Genomic DNA, 21,364 nt, shown 5'->3' on the forward strand with positions numbered 1-21,364 from the left:
TATGCTGAGGTGCCTTGTTTTAAAGCATACATGGCGGGGAATAGGGAGGGATTGAGGGGGAATTTTACAAAGAATAAAGAAGCGGGCATCTGCTGACATGGGGGCCGAAGTCAGGCTCCAGGCGGCGGGCACTTTGCCTACTATCTCCGGAACATAGATCCTCCTTAACAGCCTTGGGGTGTCAGGCTGGGCTCAGGTGTAACTCATGTCCTTGGAAGTCATGAGAGTCAGGAAGAGATAGGGAAGAGGGGACTATAATTCAGCTATTACAGCCTCAGGTGCCAGGAAGGGAACAGGAAGGAGGGAGTGATAACCAGCTCCTAGCACGAGGCCATTTGGTCTGTCAGGGAGATTGTGAAGGGCTCGCTTTCTCACGGGATGGTCTCTGACAAGCCAACACACCACTAAATTCCCTTTAGTATCTATAGCAAGTCTGCTGTCCGTGGAGGGCGGGATCGGAAAGGCCAGTAATGGCGGTTAACCATAGATTCCTGCTTTTCATCCCAGACCTGAACGGTAGCGGGAGTGGCCCAGACTAGGAAACTGCTGCATTTGCCAGCCCACTAAGGATGTTTAGACGCTCCAAAGCTCTGGAATCAGTGAAGTAGGAATCTCCAGCTCCAACCTCCTCTCCCTTCCTGTTCCCTCCATTTTGCTAGAGGCTAGAATGGAAAGTATTTCTTCCAGCAACCTACCCCTGAGTCTGCAGGCAGAGGGGCAGCTCCCATTTGTACGTAGAGTTGGATACATGCAGCCCCCCCCAACTACTTTACTGGGGTGACTTGCTCATTTCCTCTGGGGTGAGCATCATCTCGGTCACATTTGAAAGCACCCAACGTAACATGACATTGGACAATGAGCTGTGTTCATGAGGCGTTGGCCGCTTCAGTCAGTCCCTGCACTGCGGGAAGACTTCGGTTTGGCAACACAGATTAGAAGACATGATCAGATGAGAGGTTTGGGGGCAGAGGCAGCACATGGACAGTTACTACCACCAGCAGCATCCCCCTCAGCATCTTAGCATCACTTGTCTTGGATGTCTACTGCTTACTGATGATCTTTGTGCAGGCGTCTCACTACATCTCCCATTTTTACATAATTTCCTTTCATCTTCATACCATCACCTCTTATGTAGATGACGGGACACAAGGATCATATGGGCAACATGTGGTCAAACGAAACAGTTGGAATCAGATCATGGGTCCAACTCAGAGTCCAATTTTTATTTATTTGTTTTGTTTGTTTAATGTATATGAGTTCACTGTAGCTGTCTTCAGACACACCTGAAGAGGGCATCGGATCCCATTACAGATGGTTGTGAGCCACCATGTGGTTGCTGGGAATTGAACTCATGACCTCTGGAAGAGCAGTCAGAGTTCTTAACTGCTGAGCCATCTCTCCAGCCCCAGAGTCCAATTTGTTTTTTGTTTTTTCTTTTTATTAGGTATTTTCCTCAATTACATTTCCAATGCTATCCAAAAAGTCCCCAATACACTCCCCCCCCAGTCCCCCACCCACCCACCCCCACCCCTTGGCCCTGGCATTCCCCTGTACTGGGGAGTATAAAGTTGGCAAGTCCAATGGGCTTCTCTTTCCAGTGATGGCCGACTAGGCCATCTTTTGATACAAATGCAGCTAGAGTCAAGAGCTCTGGGGTACTGGTTAGTTCATAATAATGTTCCACCTATGGGGTTGCAGTTCCCTTTAGCTCCTTGGGTACTTTCTCTAGCTCCTCCATTGGGGGCCCTGTGATCCATCCAATAGCTGACTGTGAGCATCCACTTCTGTGTTTGCTAGGCCCCACCATAGCCTCACAAGAGACAGCTATATCTGGGTCCTTTCAGCAAAATCTTGCTAGTGTATGCAATGGTGTCAGCGTTTGGAAGCTGATTATGGGATGGATCTCTGGATATGGCAGTCTTTAGATGGTTCATCCTTTCTTCACAGCTCCAAACTTTATCTCTGTAACTCTTTCCATGGGTGTTTTGTTCCCAACTCCAAGAAGGGGCACAGTGTCCACACTTTGGCCTTCGTTCTTCTTGAGTTTCATGCGTTTAACAAATTGTATCTTATATCTTGGGTATCCTAAGTTTTTGGGCTAATATCCACTTATCAGTGAGTACATATTGTGTGAGTTCCTTTGTGAATATGTTACCTCACTCAGGATGATGCCCTCCAGATCCATCCATTTGCCTAGGAATTTCATGAATTCATTCCTTTTAATAGCTGAGTAGTACTCCATTGTGTAAATGTACCACATTTTCTGTATCCATTCCTCTGTTGAGGGGCATCTGGGTTCTTTCCAGCTTCTGGCTATTATAAATAAGGCTGCTATGAACATAGTGGAGCATGTGTCCTTCTTACCGGTTGGAACATCTTCTGGATATATGCCCAGGAGAGGTATTGCTGGATCCTCTGGTAGTATTATGTCCAATTTTCTGAGGAACCGCCAAACTGATTTCCAGAGTGGTTGTACCAGCTTGCAATCCCACCAACAATGAAGGAGTGTTCCTCTTTCTCCACATCCTCGCCAGCATCTGCTGTCACCTGAATTTTTGATCTTAGCCATTCTGACTGGTGTGAGGTGGAATCTCAGGGTTGTTTTGAGTTGCATTTCCCTGATGATTAAGGATGTTGAACATTTTTTCAGGTGCTTCTCTGCCATTCGGTATTCCTCAGGTGAGAATTCTTTGTTCAGTTCTGAGCCCCATTTTTTAACGGGGTTATTTGATTTTCTGGAGTCCACCTTCTTGAGTTCTCTCTATATATTGGATATTAGTCCCCTATCTGATTTAGGATAGGTAAAGATCCTTTCCCAATCTGTTGGTGGTCTTTTTGTCTTATTGACAGTGTCTTTTGCCTTGCAGAACAGAGTCCAATTTGTAAGCATTCCAATGCTTCCTTGCTAAAAATAAATAAATAAATAAATAAATAAGAAAACGCATGCTTTGCTGACTGATATACGTTTTATACAACTGAAGTTAAAACTAGAATTAGACCAGACCCACCCTGTCATTAACCCTTCCTTCTCCAACCCCTTTACAGCCCCTATACTATTTGCTCAGGTCAGACCATTGGAGCTCAAGAAGTCCCTGGTCACCAGGCAGTGGTGGCACATGCCTTTAATCCTAGAACTTGGGAGGCAGAGGCAGGCGGATTTCTGAGTTCGAGGCCAGCCTAGTCTACAGAGTGAGTTCCAGAACAGCCAGGGCTACACAGAGAAACCCTGTCTCGAGGAAAAAAAAAAAAAAAAAAAAAAAAAAAGGAAGTCCCTGGTCTTGTGTATCTGGCGCTATAGCCCTTCTAAATTTACATGCCATTGGCATCATTTGGCTTTAAAAGCTGGAAACAAATTTGCTGAAAGCTGTGTTGGTATAAATATTTACAAATCCAGATAAACTAAAAGTTGTGACATCAAAGGCAGCCCCTTGCATTGGACCATGTATTTTCAGGTGTTGGCTGATCACATACTGTGTGATGCATGGACCTGCAAGCTAATGGAGTTTCCCTGTCCACGTCAGTGGTGAGGGGTTGGCTGGGACTTTTTCAAATATTGTCCTTAGTGTGTTTGTATTCATGACTTATGAATCCAAAAGAACGACTTAACATCTGATCCTAAGCCATCCCTGAGGTCCATCAAGAAAGCAATCTATGGCCTGAGGGCACAGCAGTGAGGAGAGAGAATCACTCTCTGGGAGGCTGCAAAGGCAGGAAGCGAGGTGGGAATGGAGGAACAAGCGCCCAGGCTTCAATGCAGAACAGTTCTTCCCACCAGTGAGAACATGCAATACAATGACTTCTACTTAGACATCTCAAAGCCTGCGGATCACATCTGCAGACACTCTGAGAGCATACAAGTGATCCGATCATAACACTCGGCAAATGTCTATTTCAGAATGGAGATGGGGACAGGAGATGGAAGCTTATGGTTCACAGGCCACAGGGGGAGCGGGGGCAGCACTATGGCTTGTGACCTCAGAAACTCAGATACTGCCTAATCTCCAAATTCATATGCTAGTTGTATTTGGAGGCGGACCCTTCGGGAGGGTTATTAGTGGCTTTTCTAGTTGCTCTGGCAACACACCTGGCAAGCAATTTAAGGAAGTATGAGGGTTGGTTTTGATTGTCAACTTGACACAACGTAGAGTCCCTGGGAAAGGCAATCTCCATGGATCAATCTCCATGATGAGACTGGCTCATGGATAATGTCTGTGGAGAGGTTATCTTCACGTTAATTGAGGTGGGTGGAATCCTAGAAAAGGGATATTCTGGACTGTGTAAGAGTGGGGGAAAGGAATCAAACCCCTGAGAATCAGTATGCACTAATCCAGTGCTTTCTGCTCTCAACTGTGGACAGAACATGACCAGTTGTTTCACGTTCCTGTAGCCTCGACTTCCACACAATGACAGTCTCTGTCCTGAAATCAGGAGTCACAAGAACCTTTCTTCCTTAGGTTGGTTTAGTAGGGGTATTTTATCGCAGCAACAGGAAACGAGACAGGATTTATTGTAGCTCACAATCGGAGGGTATCCTGTCTGTCACGGCAGGCTCCTTACATCACCTCAGGAGTCAGCCAACAGGGGTGAGCACTGTTACTCAGCGGGCATCTCCTCTGTTTCTTCAAGTCTGTCCTGGAGTCCTTCAAGCCAGCGAGAGAACTCCAAATCCAGCTAGGCTGACAATGAGGATCAGCACCACAGGAGGCACACGTTCCCTGACAGCAGGACTGAGTTCAGTGCAGAGAAAAACCAACTACATAAATAGGTGATCCTTCAAACCGAGGAGCACACGCATTTAAAACCAGACTTGTTGCGGAAGCCTGGGGTGACCTGGGAAGAATCCTGAGATGCTGGGATACTGCTCTTTGTCTTCCCGGCTCATTTCAGCCCTTGCCATGTCTGCATCTGCAGATCCAACCAAACAAAGATTAAACATATGTGGTAAAAACCCGCATCTGTACCAAACATGAACAGATGGTTTTTCTCATCACCTCCCTAAACAATACAATACTATGACATTTACAGAGCGTTCACGTTGTGTCAGATGTTACGAGTGATCTGGAGATGATTTAAAATACACAGAAAGGAATGGTGAGATAGTTCAGCAGGTATAGCGCGTGGTCCCCAGGCATATCCAGACTTCAGATGCACAGAACCCAAGTAAATTCTGGCTGGGGATAATGGCCTGTCTGTGACTCTACTGTCTGGAAGGCTGACTAGCTCGTCCACAAGATGACCCTGTGAGCTCCAGGTTCAGCTGAGAAATCCTGCCTTTCTGATAGGAAGCTTTTGATACCACTCTTGGGCTGCATGGGCACTTGACCACACATGGGCACACATGGGCTGCATGGGCACTTGACCACACATGGGTGCTGACATACACAAACAGGTGCACACAAATAGACATGCATGCATGTACACCATATATGAATATAGAAAAATGAGAGTATTCAGAATATTCACAGACTTTTGTGGGGATACGATGTCGTTTGATGAAATGTAAGCATCCACAGATCTTGGTATCCTGGGAACAGGGACTAGTTCTCCTGTGGATACTTACAGCCGTGCTAAGTAAGATGTACTGATGCTGGAAATGGAGAACCTCCACAGCTGCTCAAAAGCCCATTGCTTTTTGGGAAAAGTCCCAAAGACGGAAAGTTGGAGGGACGGGTGTGCACCCAGGACACCAATAGGCAACCCTTGGCCATCGGAGAGCCTGCAATCTAATATGGCAGGTGATGAATTACAAGACCAGGCCAGAGGTCAGTGAGAGCCCATGACCTTCCAGGAAGACACTGTGTCCTTTCTCACAGAGGACTTTATCTGCCCAGGGTTTGAAATGACACATGTACAACAAATCCCACCACTTTATCCTGAAATCTGTTTTAAGCAATTCATAAACATAACGGGCTTATGACGGTTTACAGAAATGCGCTCAGGAATAAACTCGAGGGCAATCTGTGAATATATAAATAGCCAACCCCTGAAATAGCTGGTGGCACCCCGAGGAAGGGGAACAGGCAGAGATCCAGATCTGTGTGCACGATGCCCACGGACACCACACGGAACATCGCCTCCCTCCCTCGTGTGATGCATAACAACGGAGTTACTGGAGCAGCACCCTTCCTCAGAGCGCCCTCCTCATGTGATGGAGACAGTGCTCGGTTACTCCTGCAAGGCAAGCTTGGGTTCTCCCTACCAACGAGAACTGGGAAGTAATAACCCCCAGGACCAGGTTCTCCACCTCCCAGCATCTGCAAGTCAGAATATAAGAGGGTAAGGACCAGAAGACAAGGATGCCTGCTGGAAGCCCGGCAACCAGAGTTTGATCCTTGGAACTCAAGTAAAGGCAGATGGAGAGAACTGAATCCACAGAGCTGTCCTCTGACTGCCACATGCACAGCGTGGCATGTGCACAACTCCCACACGAATAATAAATAGACAGATGAATAAATAAATAAATAAGCAAAGTGTAACCACAGAGATATGAATGAACACGAGCGCCCTGCGGGATAAGATTCCTGATCTTGACAGGCGCACTGTCTGTCCCTGTGAGTACCCACGAATGACGATGCCTTCCCAGCAGGGCCTAAGAAAAACAGACCGCAGGTTGTGCACCCCCTATCCCTGGCTAAGTGCTTGGAACCCCAAGTGTTTCAGATTTCAGAATTTTAGTTTGGGATTATTTGGATAGATTTTTATTGGCTGGGCATTCTTAACCCAAAATGTCTCAAATCTGACACTTTCTGAAACCATGTGAGGACAGTTTTGCATACTAGGTGCTCAATTTGTGATACCCACTGTTTGTGACCTATACAGGCAGTGGTTGCTTTTCTGTTGCTGTGACATCATACCATGATCTAAAGGGAGGAATAGATCCCACCATGGCAGGGAAGGCATAACGATAGGAGCTAGAAGCAGAGAGACCTCAGGGGGCAGAGGGAGAGGGAGAGGGAGAGGGAGGGGGAGGGGGAGGGGGAGGGGAGGGGGAGGGGAGAAGGGGGAGGGAGGGGTGAGGGTGAGGAAAGAGAGACAGAGACATACAGAGATAGACACAGAGAGTGGGGGGGGGGCGGGACAAGAACAGGAAGTGGGCAATGGTATAAACCCCCAAAGCTGGATCCCCGTGATATACTTCCTTAACAGCAAGTCACTATCTCCCATGGGATCCACGACCTCCCCCAAAACAGCACCAACTGGAAACCAAGTGTTTAAACACATGAATCCCTCGGGCCATTTTTTTTTTTTTCATTTAAACCACAGCACTTGGAAAACTAAATTCACCCTAGCTGTTTCTGAGAACCAAGTGACATCTATGCCTACAATAAAAGGGAGGAGTCTGTGTTAACCATGGGCTTGAAGAAGGATGGACAACCTCAAAATGGTAGCCAATTAAATGTCCCTTACATGCATATGAAGAATGTCACAGAAAACAAAATAGGATCCAGAGAGCCAATCAGATGCAAAGAATACAGATCACCAGACTTCTACCCTACAAGAGAAGCAAGCTTGGTGGTTGTGTCGCTTAGTGGAACACGGGAATTCAGGAGGGTCTCCATGTGAGAACACTGGTTTCTTTCTTGGTGTTATATAGGTTTTTTTTTTAATTAGGTATTTTCCTCATTTACATTTCCAATGCTATCCCAAAAGTCCCCCATACCCTCCCACCCACTCCCTACCCACCCACTCCCACTTTTTGGCCCTGGCATTCCCCTGTACTGGGGCATACAAAGTTTGCAAGTCCAATGGGCCTCTCTTTCCAGTGATGGCCGACTAGGCCATCCTTTGATACATATGCAGCTAGAGTCAAGAGCTTCGGCGTACTGGTTAGTTCATAATGTTGTTCCACCTATAGGGTTGCAGATCCCTTTAGCTCCTTGGGTATTTTCTCTAGCTCTTCCATTGGGGGCCCTCTGATCCATCCAATAGCTGACTGTGAGCATCCACTTATGTGTTTGCTAGGCCCCGGCGAAGTCTCACTATAGACAGCTATATCAGGGTCCTATCAGCAAAATCTTGCTAGTGTATGCAATGGTGTCAGCGCTTGGAGGCTGATTATGGGATGGATCCCTGGATATGGCATTCTCTAGATGGTCCATCCTTTTGTCTCAGCTCCAAACTTTGTCTCTGTAATTATATAGCTTTTAATTTGGCATACTTGTGAATATAACTGCAGATGTATACTTTCATTTTAGAAATGACATTGTATCTTAATACTTTGTATAAATAGGGTTTTGGTTTGTTAAATACCAACAAAATCTAACACCCGGGATCATTGCTGTCCCCTTTGGCAAAACCTACAAAGCAAATAGCTAGGCCCACAGGGCTCTCCCCGCAAGGCCACTGTATCTTTATTTCTATGCTGGAGACCTTTGAAGGCTAGCTGCCCCTTTGCTTACCACTGTCTGTGGACTCTGGGAGCTGGAGGGTACCAGAGGGCTGGAGTTATGGTCTCTGACCATCTGGTGTATTTTTGATGACAAGGACCAAGTCAAGTCTAACAAACTGATCTTAAATGATTTTCTTTGTGAGAAGTCAACTTTTACAACACTATTTTTTTCTTTCTCAAATTAACAGGAGGTTGTCCATCCCAAACTGCTTTACAGGTTGATCGACCCTTACAAAATGCTTTGACTTCCAAGTGATCATGTACTTGTTGTGTTCTAAGTTCAGAATACAATTGCTTGTGGTTTGTATGGTCCTCTCTCTAACGTCTAACTGCCCTGAATAACGTCAAGAAGAGATCAGACGGGGCCAGTCAGGAGTTTCTGAAACACATTTTAATCAATAAATAGGAACATCTGTCAACCATTTATTAGGTGGGAAGAACAGGAATGTATAACAAATTCCAAAGAAAAGGATACCTTGGAAAGAAACTGCTAAGATCTTTACCTAAATTGTCATTTGTAGAACCAGAGGTAACCAAAGATTATTCAGAAAAAAAAAATCTTGGAATATTTGAAAGAATTCCAGATGTATGTGAAGTATAAAAACATTATCTTGTATACAAAGTGAAATGGGTTACTCTTCAGCACCTGTATGGATGGATGATCTGATAAATCAGTGAAGAGTGAATGAATACATTGTAGCACGCCAGAGGACATGGTTATTTAATTCACATTTTGAGCCAAGTTTACCCCCACCACTACCCCTGCCTTGCTATCCCTTTCTCTGCTCTGTAGCACAAGGTAGCTCGGTCCCTAGGCCCTCCCTAGGTGGCTTTCAGGCACCTTGGAATTGTAAGGCGCTGGTGGATATGGGCACAGGCCTGGGGAGGCATTTGGTGTCTGACTCAGTTTTGGCTTGGTTTCCATCTCAGGCAGTGGCTTGCCCTGAGCCTGGCTCCAATCACCATAGCCCTTCATGGTTCTCGTCTCTAGAAGGCTGCCCTGCCACAGTTCTTACTGATGACAAGGGAACTGAAGTCCTCTTACAGCCGCACAGAGGCATGTGAGGTAACAGGATTGGCTGTCTCTTAATTACCCGAGTAACTGAATTCTCTGTATCGACCTTTCTGCACCGATATTCCTAGAATGGCTTATTTTCTGGATTGGGTTCTATATACTAGAATATTAACTGTCGTCTTCTCTCAGCCACCTGCGAAGGTCGGCTTAAGAATCTGCCCTAAGCCACTGAGAACAACCACTCAGCAGCCACCTTTGCCAATGGAGGCCAACAGGTCTTTCATCAAGAGCTGGGATTCTCTTTGCCAAGTTCAACTGAGACTCTGACTTCCCATCCACGTCATTGCCAATGTCTTCTCCAGAGGTCATGCTCACAGCATGCACTCAGCGAGACGACAAAGAAAAGAAACAGAAACAGGAAATCAACCTTAGAGGAAGAGCATGAAGTCATCAGATGAACAAAGTTATTAAACGAAAAAAAAAATCTAGACTTTCCTGAAATTAAATCCCCACAACATTTCTGGATATTTTGAGAGCATCGGAACAAAAATAAAATAAAAACTGGATTCATCAACGAACGGTGGCAGGTTCTCAGCTGAAGGGTGGTCAACGGCTGAAGTACAGCTCTTTGGTGAGCATGGACACCATACACGGGATCTGCTTCTTCTCGTTGAAGCGCGGGTCATCAGACTGGGACTCGAAGTGCCTGGCCACCCGGTCGTTCACCCTGGTCAGGATCTGCATGATCTCTAGGTCCTTGCCATGCTCGTTCAGGATGGAGCAGAGGGCCTGCACAAACCAGGAGCCTTTCCCTGGGTTCCTCCATGAGTAATAACCTTCAGCCAGAGAGGGGAAGGGGGAGGGGGAGAGAAGAAGGGAGGGAAGAAGGGAAGGAGAGAGAGAGGGAGGAGGGAGGGGGGAGGGAGAGAAGAAGGGAGGGAGGGAGAGAAGGGAAGGAGGGAGAGAGAAAGGGAGAGAAGAAGGGAGGGAGGGAGGGAGGGAGGGAGAGAAGGGAGGGAGGGAGAAAGAGGGAAAGAAGAAGGGAGGGGGAGAGAAGGGAGAGAAGAAGGGAGGGGGAGAGAGGGAGAGAAGAAGGGAAGGAGGGAGGGAGGAAGGGAGGGAGAAAAGGGAAGGAGGGAGGGAGAGGGAAGGAGGGAGAGAAGAAGGGAGGGAGGGAAACAGAGGAAGAGGGAGAGAAGGGGAGGGGGACAGAAGGGAGGGAGGAAGGGAGAGAAGGGAGGGGGAGAGAGGGAGAGAAGAAGGGAGGGAGGGAGGGAAAGAAGAAGGGAGGGAGGGAGAAAGAGGGAAAGAAGAAGGGAGGGAGGGAGAAGGGAGAGAAGAAGGGAGGGGAGAGAGGGAGAGAAGGGAGGGAGGGAGAGAAGGGAGGAAGGGAGGGAGAAAAGAAGGGAAGGAGGGAGGGAGAGAGAGGGAAAGAGGGAGAGAAGAAGGGAGAGAAGAAGGGAGGGAGGGAAACAGAGGAAGAGGGAGAGAAAGGGAGGGGGAGGGGGACAGAAAAAGGGAGGGAGGAAGGGAGAGAAGAAGGGAGGGGGGAGAGGGAGAGAAGAAGGGAGGAAGGGAGAGAAGGGAAGGAGGGAGAGAGAGAAAGGGAGAGAAGGGAGAGAAGGGAGGGAGGGAGGGAGGGAGGGGGAGAGAGAGAGAGAGAGAGAGAGAGAGAGAGAGAGAGAGAGAGAGAGAGAGAGAGAGAGAGATCCATTAGCCAACCCTGAGAGCTATGCCACCCACCGGGAAGAATGAACCTCCAGCTCTGTATAGCATGGGTGTCTGGAGATCATTTCCCTCTCTTCTGTGTCAAACGAGAAGAAGCAAACAGCTCAGGTGTGAAGCGTTCTATGAAGATGCTCAGAACGCTTTGGGTGTTTCAGATGATGTCCCTAAAGACCAGTGCATCTGCATCTGGGATACCCGAGATACCTAACAGAGAGTGGGGTACGTGGAGAGTCCCCTAGGGAGGGGAGCACACCTCACAGCTTGGCAGCACCTCACCACCACTCTGGAGGGAGCACTGCTTTCTAGCCCAGGCCCAGGGAACAGAGTCGGAAAACCCGAAGAGATTTTCCAGGAGATGCAGAATGAGGGAGGGGTGGGGCCTGCTGAAGAGATGCAGAGGCAAGTGCTGCTGGCTGCCTTAGGGGCAGAGGCTGGAGAGGCTCCTGATCCAGGATGGCAGGCACTGTTAGACAGGAGGGGTGCCTCTCAGGGACCATACAAGGTAAAGAAATCCGATTTGTGAGTTTTCCTGGGTCAGCTGACCCAAATGTCTTACAAGGGTGGGACACCTCAGCTGACCCAGGTGCTGAGGAACGGATGGCTGACTCAGAGGGGCAGGTCCCAGGGGGCCCAGGGACTCACAACAGCAGCTAGCTTTATTCATAACCATGCAGAGTGTCTCCCTCCTTCTGTGACTTCCTGCCTTCTTTGACTCTGAGGGAATCTAAAATTGTTGCTTGTGATTGGGAAAGCCAAGGCAGAAAATGGGAAGATGGAACTCCCCAGAGCATTTCTGCATGGCTGGCAGAGGACACACATCTACGAGACCACGTGCTTACCTGGGAACCCCTACAAGTGAGAGGCCAGAGGACATGAGCCTAGAGAGACAGACAGTTCATGTCCAGCCTCACCAGGCCACCATGTTGAACGAGATCTACAAGTCACAGCAATGCCATGTGGAGTTTCATTCACTGTCTTGGGATAGACATCTTGGTGAAAGGAAAGTCTTTGTTTGTGATTGTGCTGTCTGATGTCTTGGTCTAAGCAGCAAAACTGAAGACCTTGGGTCACAGCACCCAGGCAGAGAGCAGAATGCAGGGCTCTCGGCTCAGCGGCAGCAAGAACCAACACAAAGCTGAATCCCGTTCACATGATAATCTGCACAGCGGCTTCATTCTGCCGAGAGGTCCAGACCCAGGGGGGTGAGAACCAGACCAGTGTCACGGGCAGCCTTACCACCTAGTTATGTCACAAGAGTTCAGCCAGCAGTGGCACACAGTAGGCTATAGCACCCTTAGAATTCTTGTCTGCAGTGCACACGCTAGCAGCCACCAGCCCAAGCCAGGGGCTGATGGGTAGTCAGTTACACAACCATGCACTTGTCTGTAGACAGGGTGTCATTCAACCCAGTGGCCTGGTTGGTTGTGCATATGGATACGTATGGATGTGCATACAGACAAATGCACTACCATCTCCCCTCTAGAGGTCCCCGAGGTAGCCATCTGAACAGTGAAGATAACCGTCCTGTGACTCCTCACCCGGAAACATTTTCCTCGTATTTCTTTATCAGGGCAAACTTGAGGCTGCTTGGCAGCACGCACAGTCCACGCACGATAAGAGGCTCCTCTGTGTACTGCTGAGGCTGTCACTTGTAGAACTGTAGACTGAACTCTGCCCCACCCCCATCCTCATGCTTACATGTTGAAGTCCCAGTCTCCAGTATGACCTTCAAGGAGTTAAGTTAGTGAGGTCAGAGGGGTGGTGGGTCCCTGATGTTGTAGGATTAATGCCTTTATGAGAAGACAGGTCAGAACTCCCCCTTTGTTTTCTTTTCCTGTGTTTTCTTTGCCATGTGAAGACAGAGGAAGAAGGCAGCCATTTATGAAGCAGGAAGAGAGTCCTCTTCTGAGACCAGTTGGCCCAGAAATGATGTCTATTGACTCAAGACAACTGACGCATCTGTGATCCACTCCGTCTGGCCCAGCAAATGCACTGAGCATTAGACCTAGTCCAGGCTGGTGGCTGAATTCAGCAGTCATGGCAGTAACTTTTAAAGAAAGCTTTCTTATTGGCCCCTGCAGAGGAGTTTGCCTTCCTCCCTGAGTTCTTCCAGACCTTCTCTGAGCAGCGACAGCTCCATACTGGGTTTACTCACACTGATGTCTGCCAATTTTTGCACTGCCAAGCTCCCAAGAGCAGAAGACCAACATAGTTTCTACCCTTTACAGTGCTTAAAAGTGGGACTCTAGCATACTCACAGAACCCATCTGTAGAACCTGCCAGAGCTGGTTTTGTTTTGTTTTGTTTTGTTTTCCCCAGATGTACTGACTCATTTACTGGAACTAATACCTTTGCCTGCACCAAGCCTTCGAAAAAGTCCTACAGCTGGGGGAATTCTCACTCAACAAGGGGTCCATGTCTAACAATGGAAAGGCTTATACTGAACAGACTCCGGGCAAACCCAGGACTTGGTAAATAATAAGAAACCACACTCATTCCTGGCATTGCATGGTACCTGCCATGGTCCCAGCCTAAAGGATCCTGGTCTGTGATGCAATGCAGAGTCTGAGCACTGGAACCTGACCCTCAACACATTTCTAAAGCCTATCCAATTAATTAATTAATTAATCAATTAATTTTTCAACTGCAAAAGCAACAATGGTTTTCTCCATCACCTACAGAATTATTATAAGGATGATGGCAAGAAGATTTAAAATGACCTAAAAGGACATAATTTTTATAGTTATATGCATAATTATTGATTATTGTGAAAGTCTTGCCATTATTATTAATCTTAGTAAAACAAAGGCCGGGGTGGGGGTGGGGATTCCGTTTTCTCAGGGAGAGGAATGAGTTAAGAGTGGTGGTCCCCGAAGATGGACCCACCTAACTCTGGAATCTGTGACCATATTATCCTCCACGACAAAAAGGACTTTTCAGATGCCAGTAAAATGATAGACTCCCGACGGGGAAATGGTTATGGATTCCCAGGCAGACCAAGCCCCAGGGAGGGAAGCGGGATGAGAGAGAACTGTGTTTGCCAGGTTGACAGGGAAGAGACCGAGAGATCGAGGAGGGGTTTTTAAATGGGGAAGGGCCATAAGCCAAAGGATCTAGGAGGTCTAAGATTGCTAGGAAAAAGAGGAAACCAATTTCCCTATGTGCTCTTTCCTCTGGGATTCTGGCCTCTAGACCACCAAGATGATGTTTATGTGACGTGTGCCACTCTGTCTGTCTGTCTGTCTGTAGGATGCACTGGGTATCTGTTGTCCCCAACGCTTGCTCATGAGTACAAATACCTCAGACTTCAGATCGAGTGCATAGGCTTTACGGCTTGGACAGTGGTTTTCTTTCATTCCGTGTGTTGCATGTGCGTGCATGCGTGTGTATATGCTTGTGCACAACGGGGTGCAGGGACCTGTGTCCATGTTGGGTGTCTTCCTGAATTGATCTTCACTTTAATTTTTGAGACACAGTCTGCTGGAATTTTGAGCTTGCCAACCCAGCTAGGGTGGCAGGCCAGTGGGCCTCCAGGGTTCTCCTTTATCTAAACACCCAGTGCTGGGGTTACAGGCACACAGAGCTATGTTTGGCTCTTACATAGATGCTGGGGATTCAGTCTTGGGTCCTCATTGCTTGTACTGCAAGTAGCTTACCCACTGAGCCAGGTCCCCTTGGCTGGGCATTTCTAGCAAGGAAACATGATATTCTGAACTGCTCCAGAATCCAAACTTCTGCGTGGGATACTGACACTCAGTTTCAAATCTCGCGACGGTTTATGTTAGGGATGCTAAAAACTATTAATCAATGACTGTAGCAACAAGAGACCAATACAGCCCTCACACCTGCATGTGGACGGAGGAGCATGGATTGGTAAGGTCAGCAGACAGTGGACAGGGTACCTGGAACCGTGGAGTAAGCAAAGAGGAAGTCGGCTTCCACCGGGATCTTGTTGCGGGGATTAGCGTCAATGTCGTTGATGGGCCCCGAGTCAGCCTGGATTCCATCGTCGAGCTCCGTCCCTCGGCACGCCTAAAGCATATCAAAGTAGAGATGGAACCGACTGGGACACAGCCTGTTTGTGCTGTTCTCTGCTGTGCCCAGGAGCCCTGCCTGGCACACAGGGAGCTCAGCGGCCAGCTGATCAGAAGATAAGCACCCGGATTGAGTGGAATTACAAAGCGAAGCCTTACAGAAATACAGCAAGTGCCCGTGCCAACCATTTCTGGGCAGGAAGCCCCGGCCCCAGCGTGCCTTCCCCAGGGAAACAGCACGTTGATTTGTACAGATAACACCGCCCCTGCCCTGTCAGCTTTCCCCACATGCAGTCCCACCAGCCCCCAAAAGCACCTGAATGAAGAAGAGTTTGGGTTTCTCCAACAGGGTTTTGCATCGGTCTCCCCTAAAATGAGCCGTCAGATCCTTTATGGGCGTCACGCCATCTTTCCCGTAAATCAGGTCCTCTTCCCCGTGGCTCAGCAGGACGCAGGCGAAGCAGGCCGAGTTGCTGTGGTCCTCCTCAGAGGCTGTAAGGAAGCAATCTACACTGAGTGTCCGGGGTGGGCTCCAGAGACATGATCCAACGGGGCCAGGGAAGGGCACCGTATGGGGCCCTTTGAAAGCACTGGGCTGGTCCACCTCTCAGCAGAGACTGTGGACTGGTGGCAGAGAATTCTAGAATTTCTCTCAGATGGAAACCAGGCACCACAACAGCTACTAGAGGACACTGGGGAACAGAGGAACCTAGCTGTTCCGTGGACTGCTTTGTGACAGCAGAGAGAGGTTGGCTAACCTCCATTTTCTTCTCTCTCTATAAAGAGGTGGTTGCAGTAGCTGTTAAGTATATATAAATATGCACAGAACTTGCTATGAAGGCCAGGCCGGTCTCAAACTCAGTCTGCCTTTGCCTCCTGAGTGCTGGGATGAAAGGTGTGCTCCGTCCCGTCCAGGGACAGTTACTGCTTTTTAAGTGAGGTACATAGAAAGAAGCAGCATGCAAGCATTTGTTGTAGAAAAGAAAATGTTAGGCCACAAGGAATGAGCTGGTCACACGGACACACACACACACACACACACACAAAGGGCAAATGGCTGGGGGAGGGGAAACAGTGAGTGGTTAGGAGATAGGTTATGGAAGGACGGAAAGAATTCTAACAAGATGAGTGTGTTCAACTCCCCTGAACTCTTCTCTTTAAAATGATTGAGACAGTGGCTTTGTTGTACACGACGTAACTTGTCACAACAGCAAACTGAATACACACGTGAAGGACCCTGGATTCACATGCTATGGGCACACATGCACATCCATGTTTATGGTTGTATGGGTCACAGTAGCCAGGGGCTAGAACGTGCCATCAACAGAAAGTAGATACAAGAAGCATGTCCATACACACAATGGAGCTTTGTGGAGCCATGAAGAAAACTGCCATCGTGACATCGCCAGGGAAACCGTCAGAACCGGGAAATTGTGTGTTAAGGGAAACTAGCTAGTTCAGACACAAAGATCCAAGTTTCCTCTTGTGTATGGATGCTAGTTTTAGAAGTATGCAAGCCTGTATGTGTGTACTCATGTAAGTGTGTGCACATTGGTTATAGAACTTGAGAGGGGAGCAGAGACATAAATGGGGGCGGGGGTGGGGCCCGTCTGATACAAAAGCAGGAGTGAAGGCCGCGGAGAGGGGCAGGGGACCGAGCAGAAGAATGGGGGCCATGAGAACAAGCACAATGACGTACAAATGTGAAACTTATCAGCCTGCATGTAAACTAGAAAGTTAACAGGAAAGAGTATCAGACGGCTGTCAGTACAGGGATTAGGAGAGGAACACGGCTGACTGGCCTGACCAGCTTGTTTATATGCCTGTGACATGGATCAACCTACCAGCTGATCCCGTAAACAGCCATTTCAGGCATACCTCCTGTGTGCTGGCACTCATACAGGCACTTTATGTGATTTATATTAATATTAACTCTGTGTGTGTGTGTGTTTTCAGGTACCTGCAGAAGCCAGAAGAGGGCATCTGATCTTCTGGAGCTGGCGTTATGGGTGGCTGTGAGCGAACTCAGGCCTCTGCACGAGCAGTGTGCACTCTTAAATCAGTGAGCCATCTCTTGGGCCCCGAGAAGTCAATTAAAAGGAAAAAAGGCACATAAAATCTTCCTCTTTCAGATCTGTAGTTAAAGAAAGTTGATCCCCTGCTATGTGTAGGTCCCGACTAATGAGCAGGTGGGATTCTACTTTCAGGCACGTGCCCCAGGTGTGAGAGTACCCCAGTGGCATCCTTTAAGGAACATCCAACTCACAGTTGTGAGCAGTTATGGACTCAGGCTCAATACAAAGTGGGAAACTTAGCTAATTCTTTGTAAGTGACTTTGTAACTCTACATGGTGCATGCGCATGAACTCGGCAGATGTCAATGAATTGTCACTATGTTCAAAGGTTGGACAGCCCCAGTATACAGTAAACACATCTCTCTGGGAGGTGGGCATAGCTCTTGGAGTCTTGTTTGGTCCCTAATTTACTCCCTAGACTCTCTCTCACCCTGTCCAAAGTCCATCCACACAATTACAATGTAGTCTGTCTATGGTCAACATTCTAGAGCCTAGGCTCTGTTCCTCTAGGTGCCTGGGGTAGGACAGACAGGCACAGCTCACACTCACCAAGCACAGCTCACACTCACCTTTTCTAAGCAGATCTTTCATCTTTGCACAAGAGCAGTCATTGTGGACGGTTACTTCGAAACCCAGGTTTTGGAAGCACTTGAAGAGGGCCCCTGCATCTTTGTCCGTCCCATTCCGGACGTCCATACCTGTGGGGGTAAGGCAAGGAGTGGAGTGAATAGGCTCCAGTCAGACCAGAGGCAAACTCCAAAGGGCCCAGCCTCCACTCAAGGTGGGCTTCTTCATGGTCTTGGGATGGCCAGGTCTGGCTGTCAATGTCACATGGTACATGGTCTAGACCCACCCAAGAAAAAAAAAAGGCCATTTTATCCCAGCAATAGGAAAGCAACTAAGGCAGGCTCCTGCAGTACACGGCGGGACCTCAGACTGAAAATTCTCTCATGGAGAGCCGCTGACACTGCTGCCCTCTGACGAATGTCTGGTAAAGTGTGGAGGACCTGGGAGGGTCAGGAGGGCTTGGCCCAGCCCCTCACCCACCTGTCGCTTTGTCGAAGTTCTTGTTGTTTATGATGATGCATTTACCCATCTTCTGGAAATCCATGCGGTACAGGTAAGCGGGCACTCGGTCCCGGCTGGTCCTGACGGGGCCTGCAGAGGCATTTCTCTTCTTCTTCCTTGGGTTACAGAAAGTCAGTTAGAGGCTATGGAAGCAGTCTGGGCAGCCGTGTACTCAGGGAAGCCATGGTGTTTGTGAATTGAAGACCCAAGGTGGACAGATGGTTCTGTTTCACTATCATGTTTAAATGGAACAAGGCTCCAGGGTCAATTTCAGTAGACGTCGAGAAATGCAAATCACAGTCACAATTATGCTGGTGCAGTGTACGTCCCAGAGTGGCCACACTGAGAGAAATGGAGTCTGCCAGGCCCTTGTAGGGCTGGTGGGGGTCCACTGGGTAAGGCCGGCAGGACACATTAAGCTTACACAAACACAAACCTTGGGTCAGGCAAAGGTTTACTAAAAGACAGCTCTACACTTTTCACCTTGTCCCATACAGGAAATACCCCGAAGTCCTGTTTATGTAAGTGGCTGAGCTGAGGAATATTCACGTAACAGGTAAAACAGGCTGAGAATGAGCCGAGACAGCACGCAGCACATGAGCGAACATCACAGACGGAACACAGCAACGAGCCGATAAACAAAAGACTACACGCAGACTTAGGCACCTCACAGTAGACGCCTGGGAAGCTTTAGAAACCAGAGGAAAGCCAACCCCATTTCTTTTTCCTTTATTAAAAAAAATGTGGCGTGTGTATGTATGTGGTGCACACAATGTGTGCGTGCATGTGTATAAATGTGCTCACCCGCGTGTACCCATGGACACCATCAACATCAGATGTCTTCTGTATTAATTTTCACCTTTTAAAAAAGACAGGCTCTCCCCGTGAACACGGAGCTCACTGCTTAAGCTAGACAGGCCTGCCAGTGAGCCGCCCTGATTCACCCTCTCAACTGCCAACCAGTGCCTGGGTTGCAGGTACTGGCTGCGATGTCTCACTTTTATGTGGGTACTAGGATCAGAGCCCATGTCCTTAGGCTTGCAAGCAAGCTCTTTACCCACTCAGTGACCATCTCTCCCGCCCCTGTATGTTTTGTACGGATTGGTGATGGTTACAGACACAGGTGGGTAAAAAATTCCCAGGTATACATACATTCTGTATGGATGAATATTTCAATGGCATTAACGTTAACTTTTCCCCATCCTCCAAATAACTATGGTACTATTGAGCAAAGACACACAGGGGCTTCATAGGATCAGGGAGAACGCCCAAGGCCAAGGGCACTGTTCAGATCTGGCTGGGATGTGACTCTCTGGGAGTCAGCCTCCTGGTGTGTGCTTCTTCTACATAGCCCCTTGTTTGAACAAACACCACCTTTGATACTGAAATCCAGGGCAGGGCTCCCTCACCTCTCTCAACTTAAATTGGAGAAGCTGGTGCACAATCCCAGATCTTTCATGAACAGGTTCCTCACCCTGTAACCCTCGACCACGGTAGCTCTAGACTGGCTTTAGCTGGTGCTCTCTGTGAGGCCTTGGTAAGAGCCAGGATGTGAAGAAAATGAGAGAAAACGAGAGAAAATGAGAGGCAGGAGGGAAACCTAGTGCTTCAATTTCATTTTAGGGCACAATTCCTGCACCATACAGCTACCTAAAGGCTATCCTGGGACTGTGCGGGTGGCAGGATGACTCACAGGCTGGAGAACACTTTACACAGGAATACCCTTTAAGAGGCACAATTCAACTTCCACCTTCGGTGGAGAGAATCCTATGGTGATGGGCTAGCCAGGTGGCTCAGCAGTGTGACCTGAGTTTCATCCCTGGACTCCATGTGGTGCAAGGAGAAAAGTGACTCTAGCAAGATGCCTTCTGATCTTCACACACATGCCACGGCATCTACGCACACGTGCCCCTCCCCCAACAGCTCCCCAATACCCCCTCCTTATATTTTAAATGTAATTTTAAAAGCCCTACAATTTCTAGGATGACAGCCACGTCTCAGACATGCTGTGACTCTTAGGCCATTACGGTCCCCAGGAATGTGCAAAACAAAACCAGCCAGCATCTTTTATAAGGAAAAGGGGCTGGAGAAAACGTTACATGTGAAATCGAAGGCCTCTGCTTCTATAAGAACAGAACCTGGATCGTTACCTCATCATTTAATAAAACAGCTATTAATTCATTCAGTTAAAAAAAAAGGAACAAGAGGGGGGGAATGAAGACACACATATGTAAACACAACACCACAGGTCACAGAAAGTACCTAAAAACTGAGTTTCAAGTGGTGTACAGCTCTAATCCTTGGCAAGTATCTCAGAAGGGAGGCAGTGGTAATTTCCCTCCCCAAACCTGTCCTTATATTGAACTCCTCAAAAAAACTAAAATTACATGTACTTGTGTATGTGTGTATGTGTGTGTGTGTGTGTGTGTGTGTATGTGCACATGCCACCATGGTATAAGTGTAGAGGTCAGAACAATTTGTAGGAATTGCCTCTCTCCTCCCACCAGTGTTCCTGGAGGTTCAAGCCTGGGCCGCCAGGCTCTGTGGCAAGCACCTTCACCCACTGAGCCATCCCCTCAACCATGAACTTTGTTATTTTTCAAAAAGAACCTAAATCTCTTCCTCTTGCAGATTTGGATCAGTCAGTATTAATCGTTCCTTGTAGCCCCGATAGTTTTCTGTTAAAGCCAGATCTGCCCAGACCACAGCTGTGCACCAGAGGGTGAGTATCCATTCAACTTCATTACATTTACCTTTCTGAGAAGAGCCGGCTCTGCGCAAGCAAATGCCGGAATCAGCTTACAACATGGAACAGAGCAACAGGGAAGCAGGAAATGACTGTTGAGGGGCATCAAGAATGAGTCGTGGGGAGAGGGGGACACCCAGAGGCTGCTGCACACATGACATCTGCATGAATGAGTCTGAGAATGTCGCCTGCCATCTAAGAGCGCTGTGGATTGGGGTACCCTCTTTTCTGGATTTTTCTCCCTTTCATGCCCACCCACTATCCCTTAGAAACCTTGGGGATAGCTACCATATTGGTACAAATTAGTTTC

The 21,364-nt window shown here is 48.1% G+C and overlaps 1 protein-coding gene across 2 annotated transcripts in view; it reads right to left on the reverse strand.

Moving 5' to 3' along the window:
* Positions 1–8,761: 8,761 nt before the first annotated feature.
* Casp7 (caspase 7) overlaps positions 8,762–21,364 on the reverse strand; it is a 39,653-nt gene continuing 27,050 nt past the window's right edge. For both annotated transcript variants that reach the window (XM_021152352.3, XM_029472670.2), the window contains 5 exons: positions 18,288–18,424; positions 17,810–17,938; positions 15,483–15,658; positions 15,035–15,164; positions 8,762–10,240 (listed from right to left, as the gene is read on the reverse strand). In XM_021152352.3, coding sequence (XP_021008011.1) covers positions 10,011–10,240; positions 15,035–15,164; positions 15,483–15,658; positions 17,810–17,938; positions 18,288–18,424 — 802 coding nt within the window. In that variant the 3' untranslated portion in view covers positions 8,762–10,010. The remainder of the gene's footprint in view (positions 10,241–15,034; positions 15,165–15,482; positions 15,659–17,809; positions 17,939–18,287; positions 18,425–21,364) is intronic.

The sequence above is a fragment of the Mus caroli genome, unplaced genomic scaffold, assembly GCF_978045245.1.
Source record: "Mus caroli unplaced genomic scaffold, Mus_caroli_1 scaffold_20, whole genome shotgun sequence".
Lineage (NCBI taxonomy): Eukaryota > Metazoa > Chordata > Mammalia > Rodentia > Muridae > Mus > Mus caroli.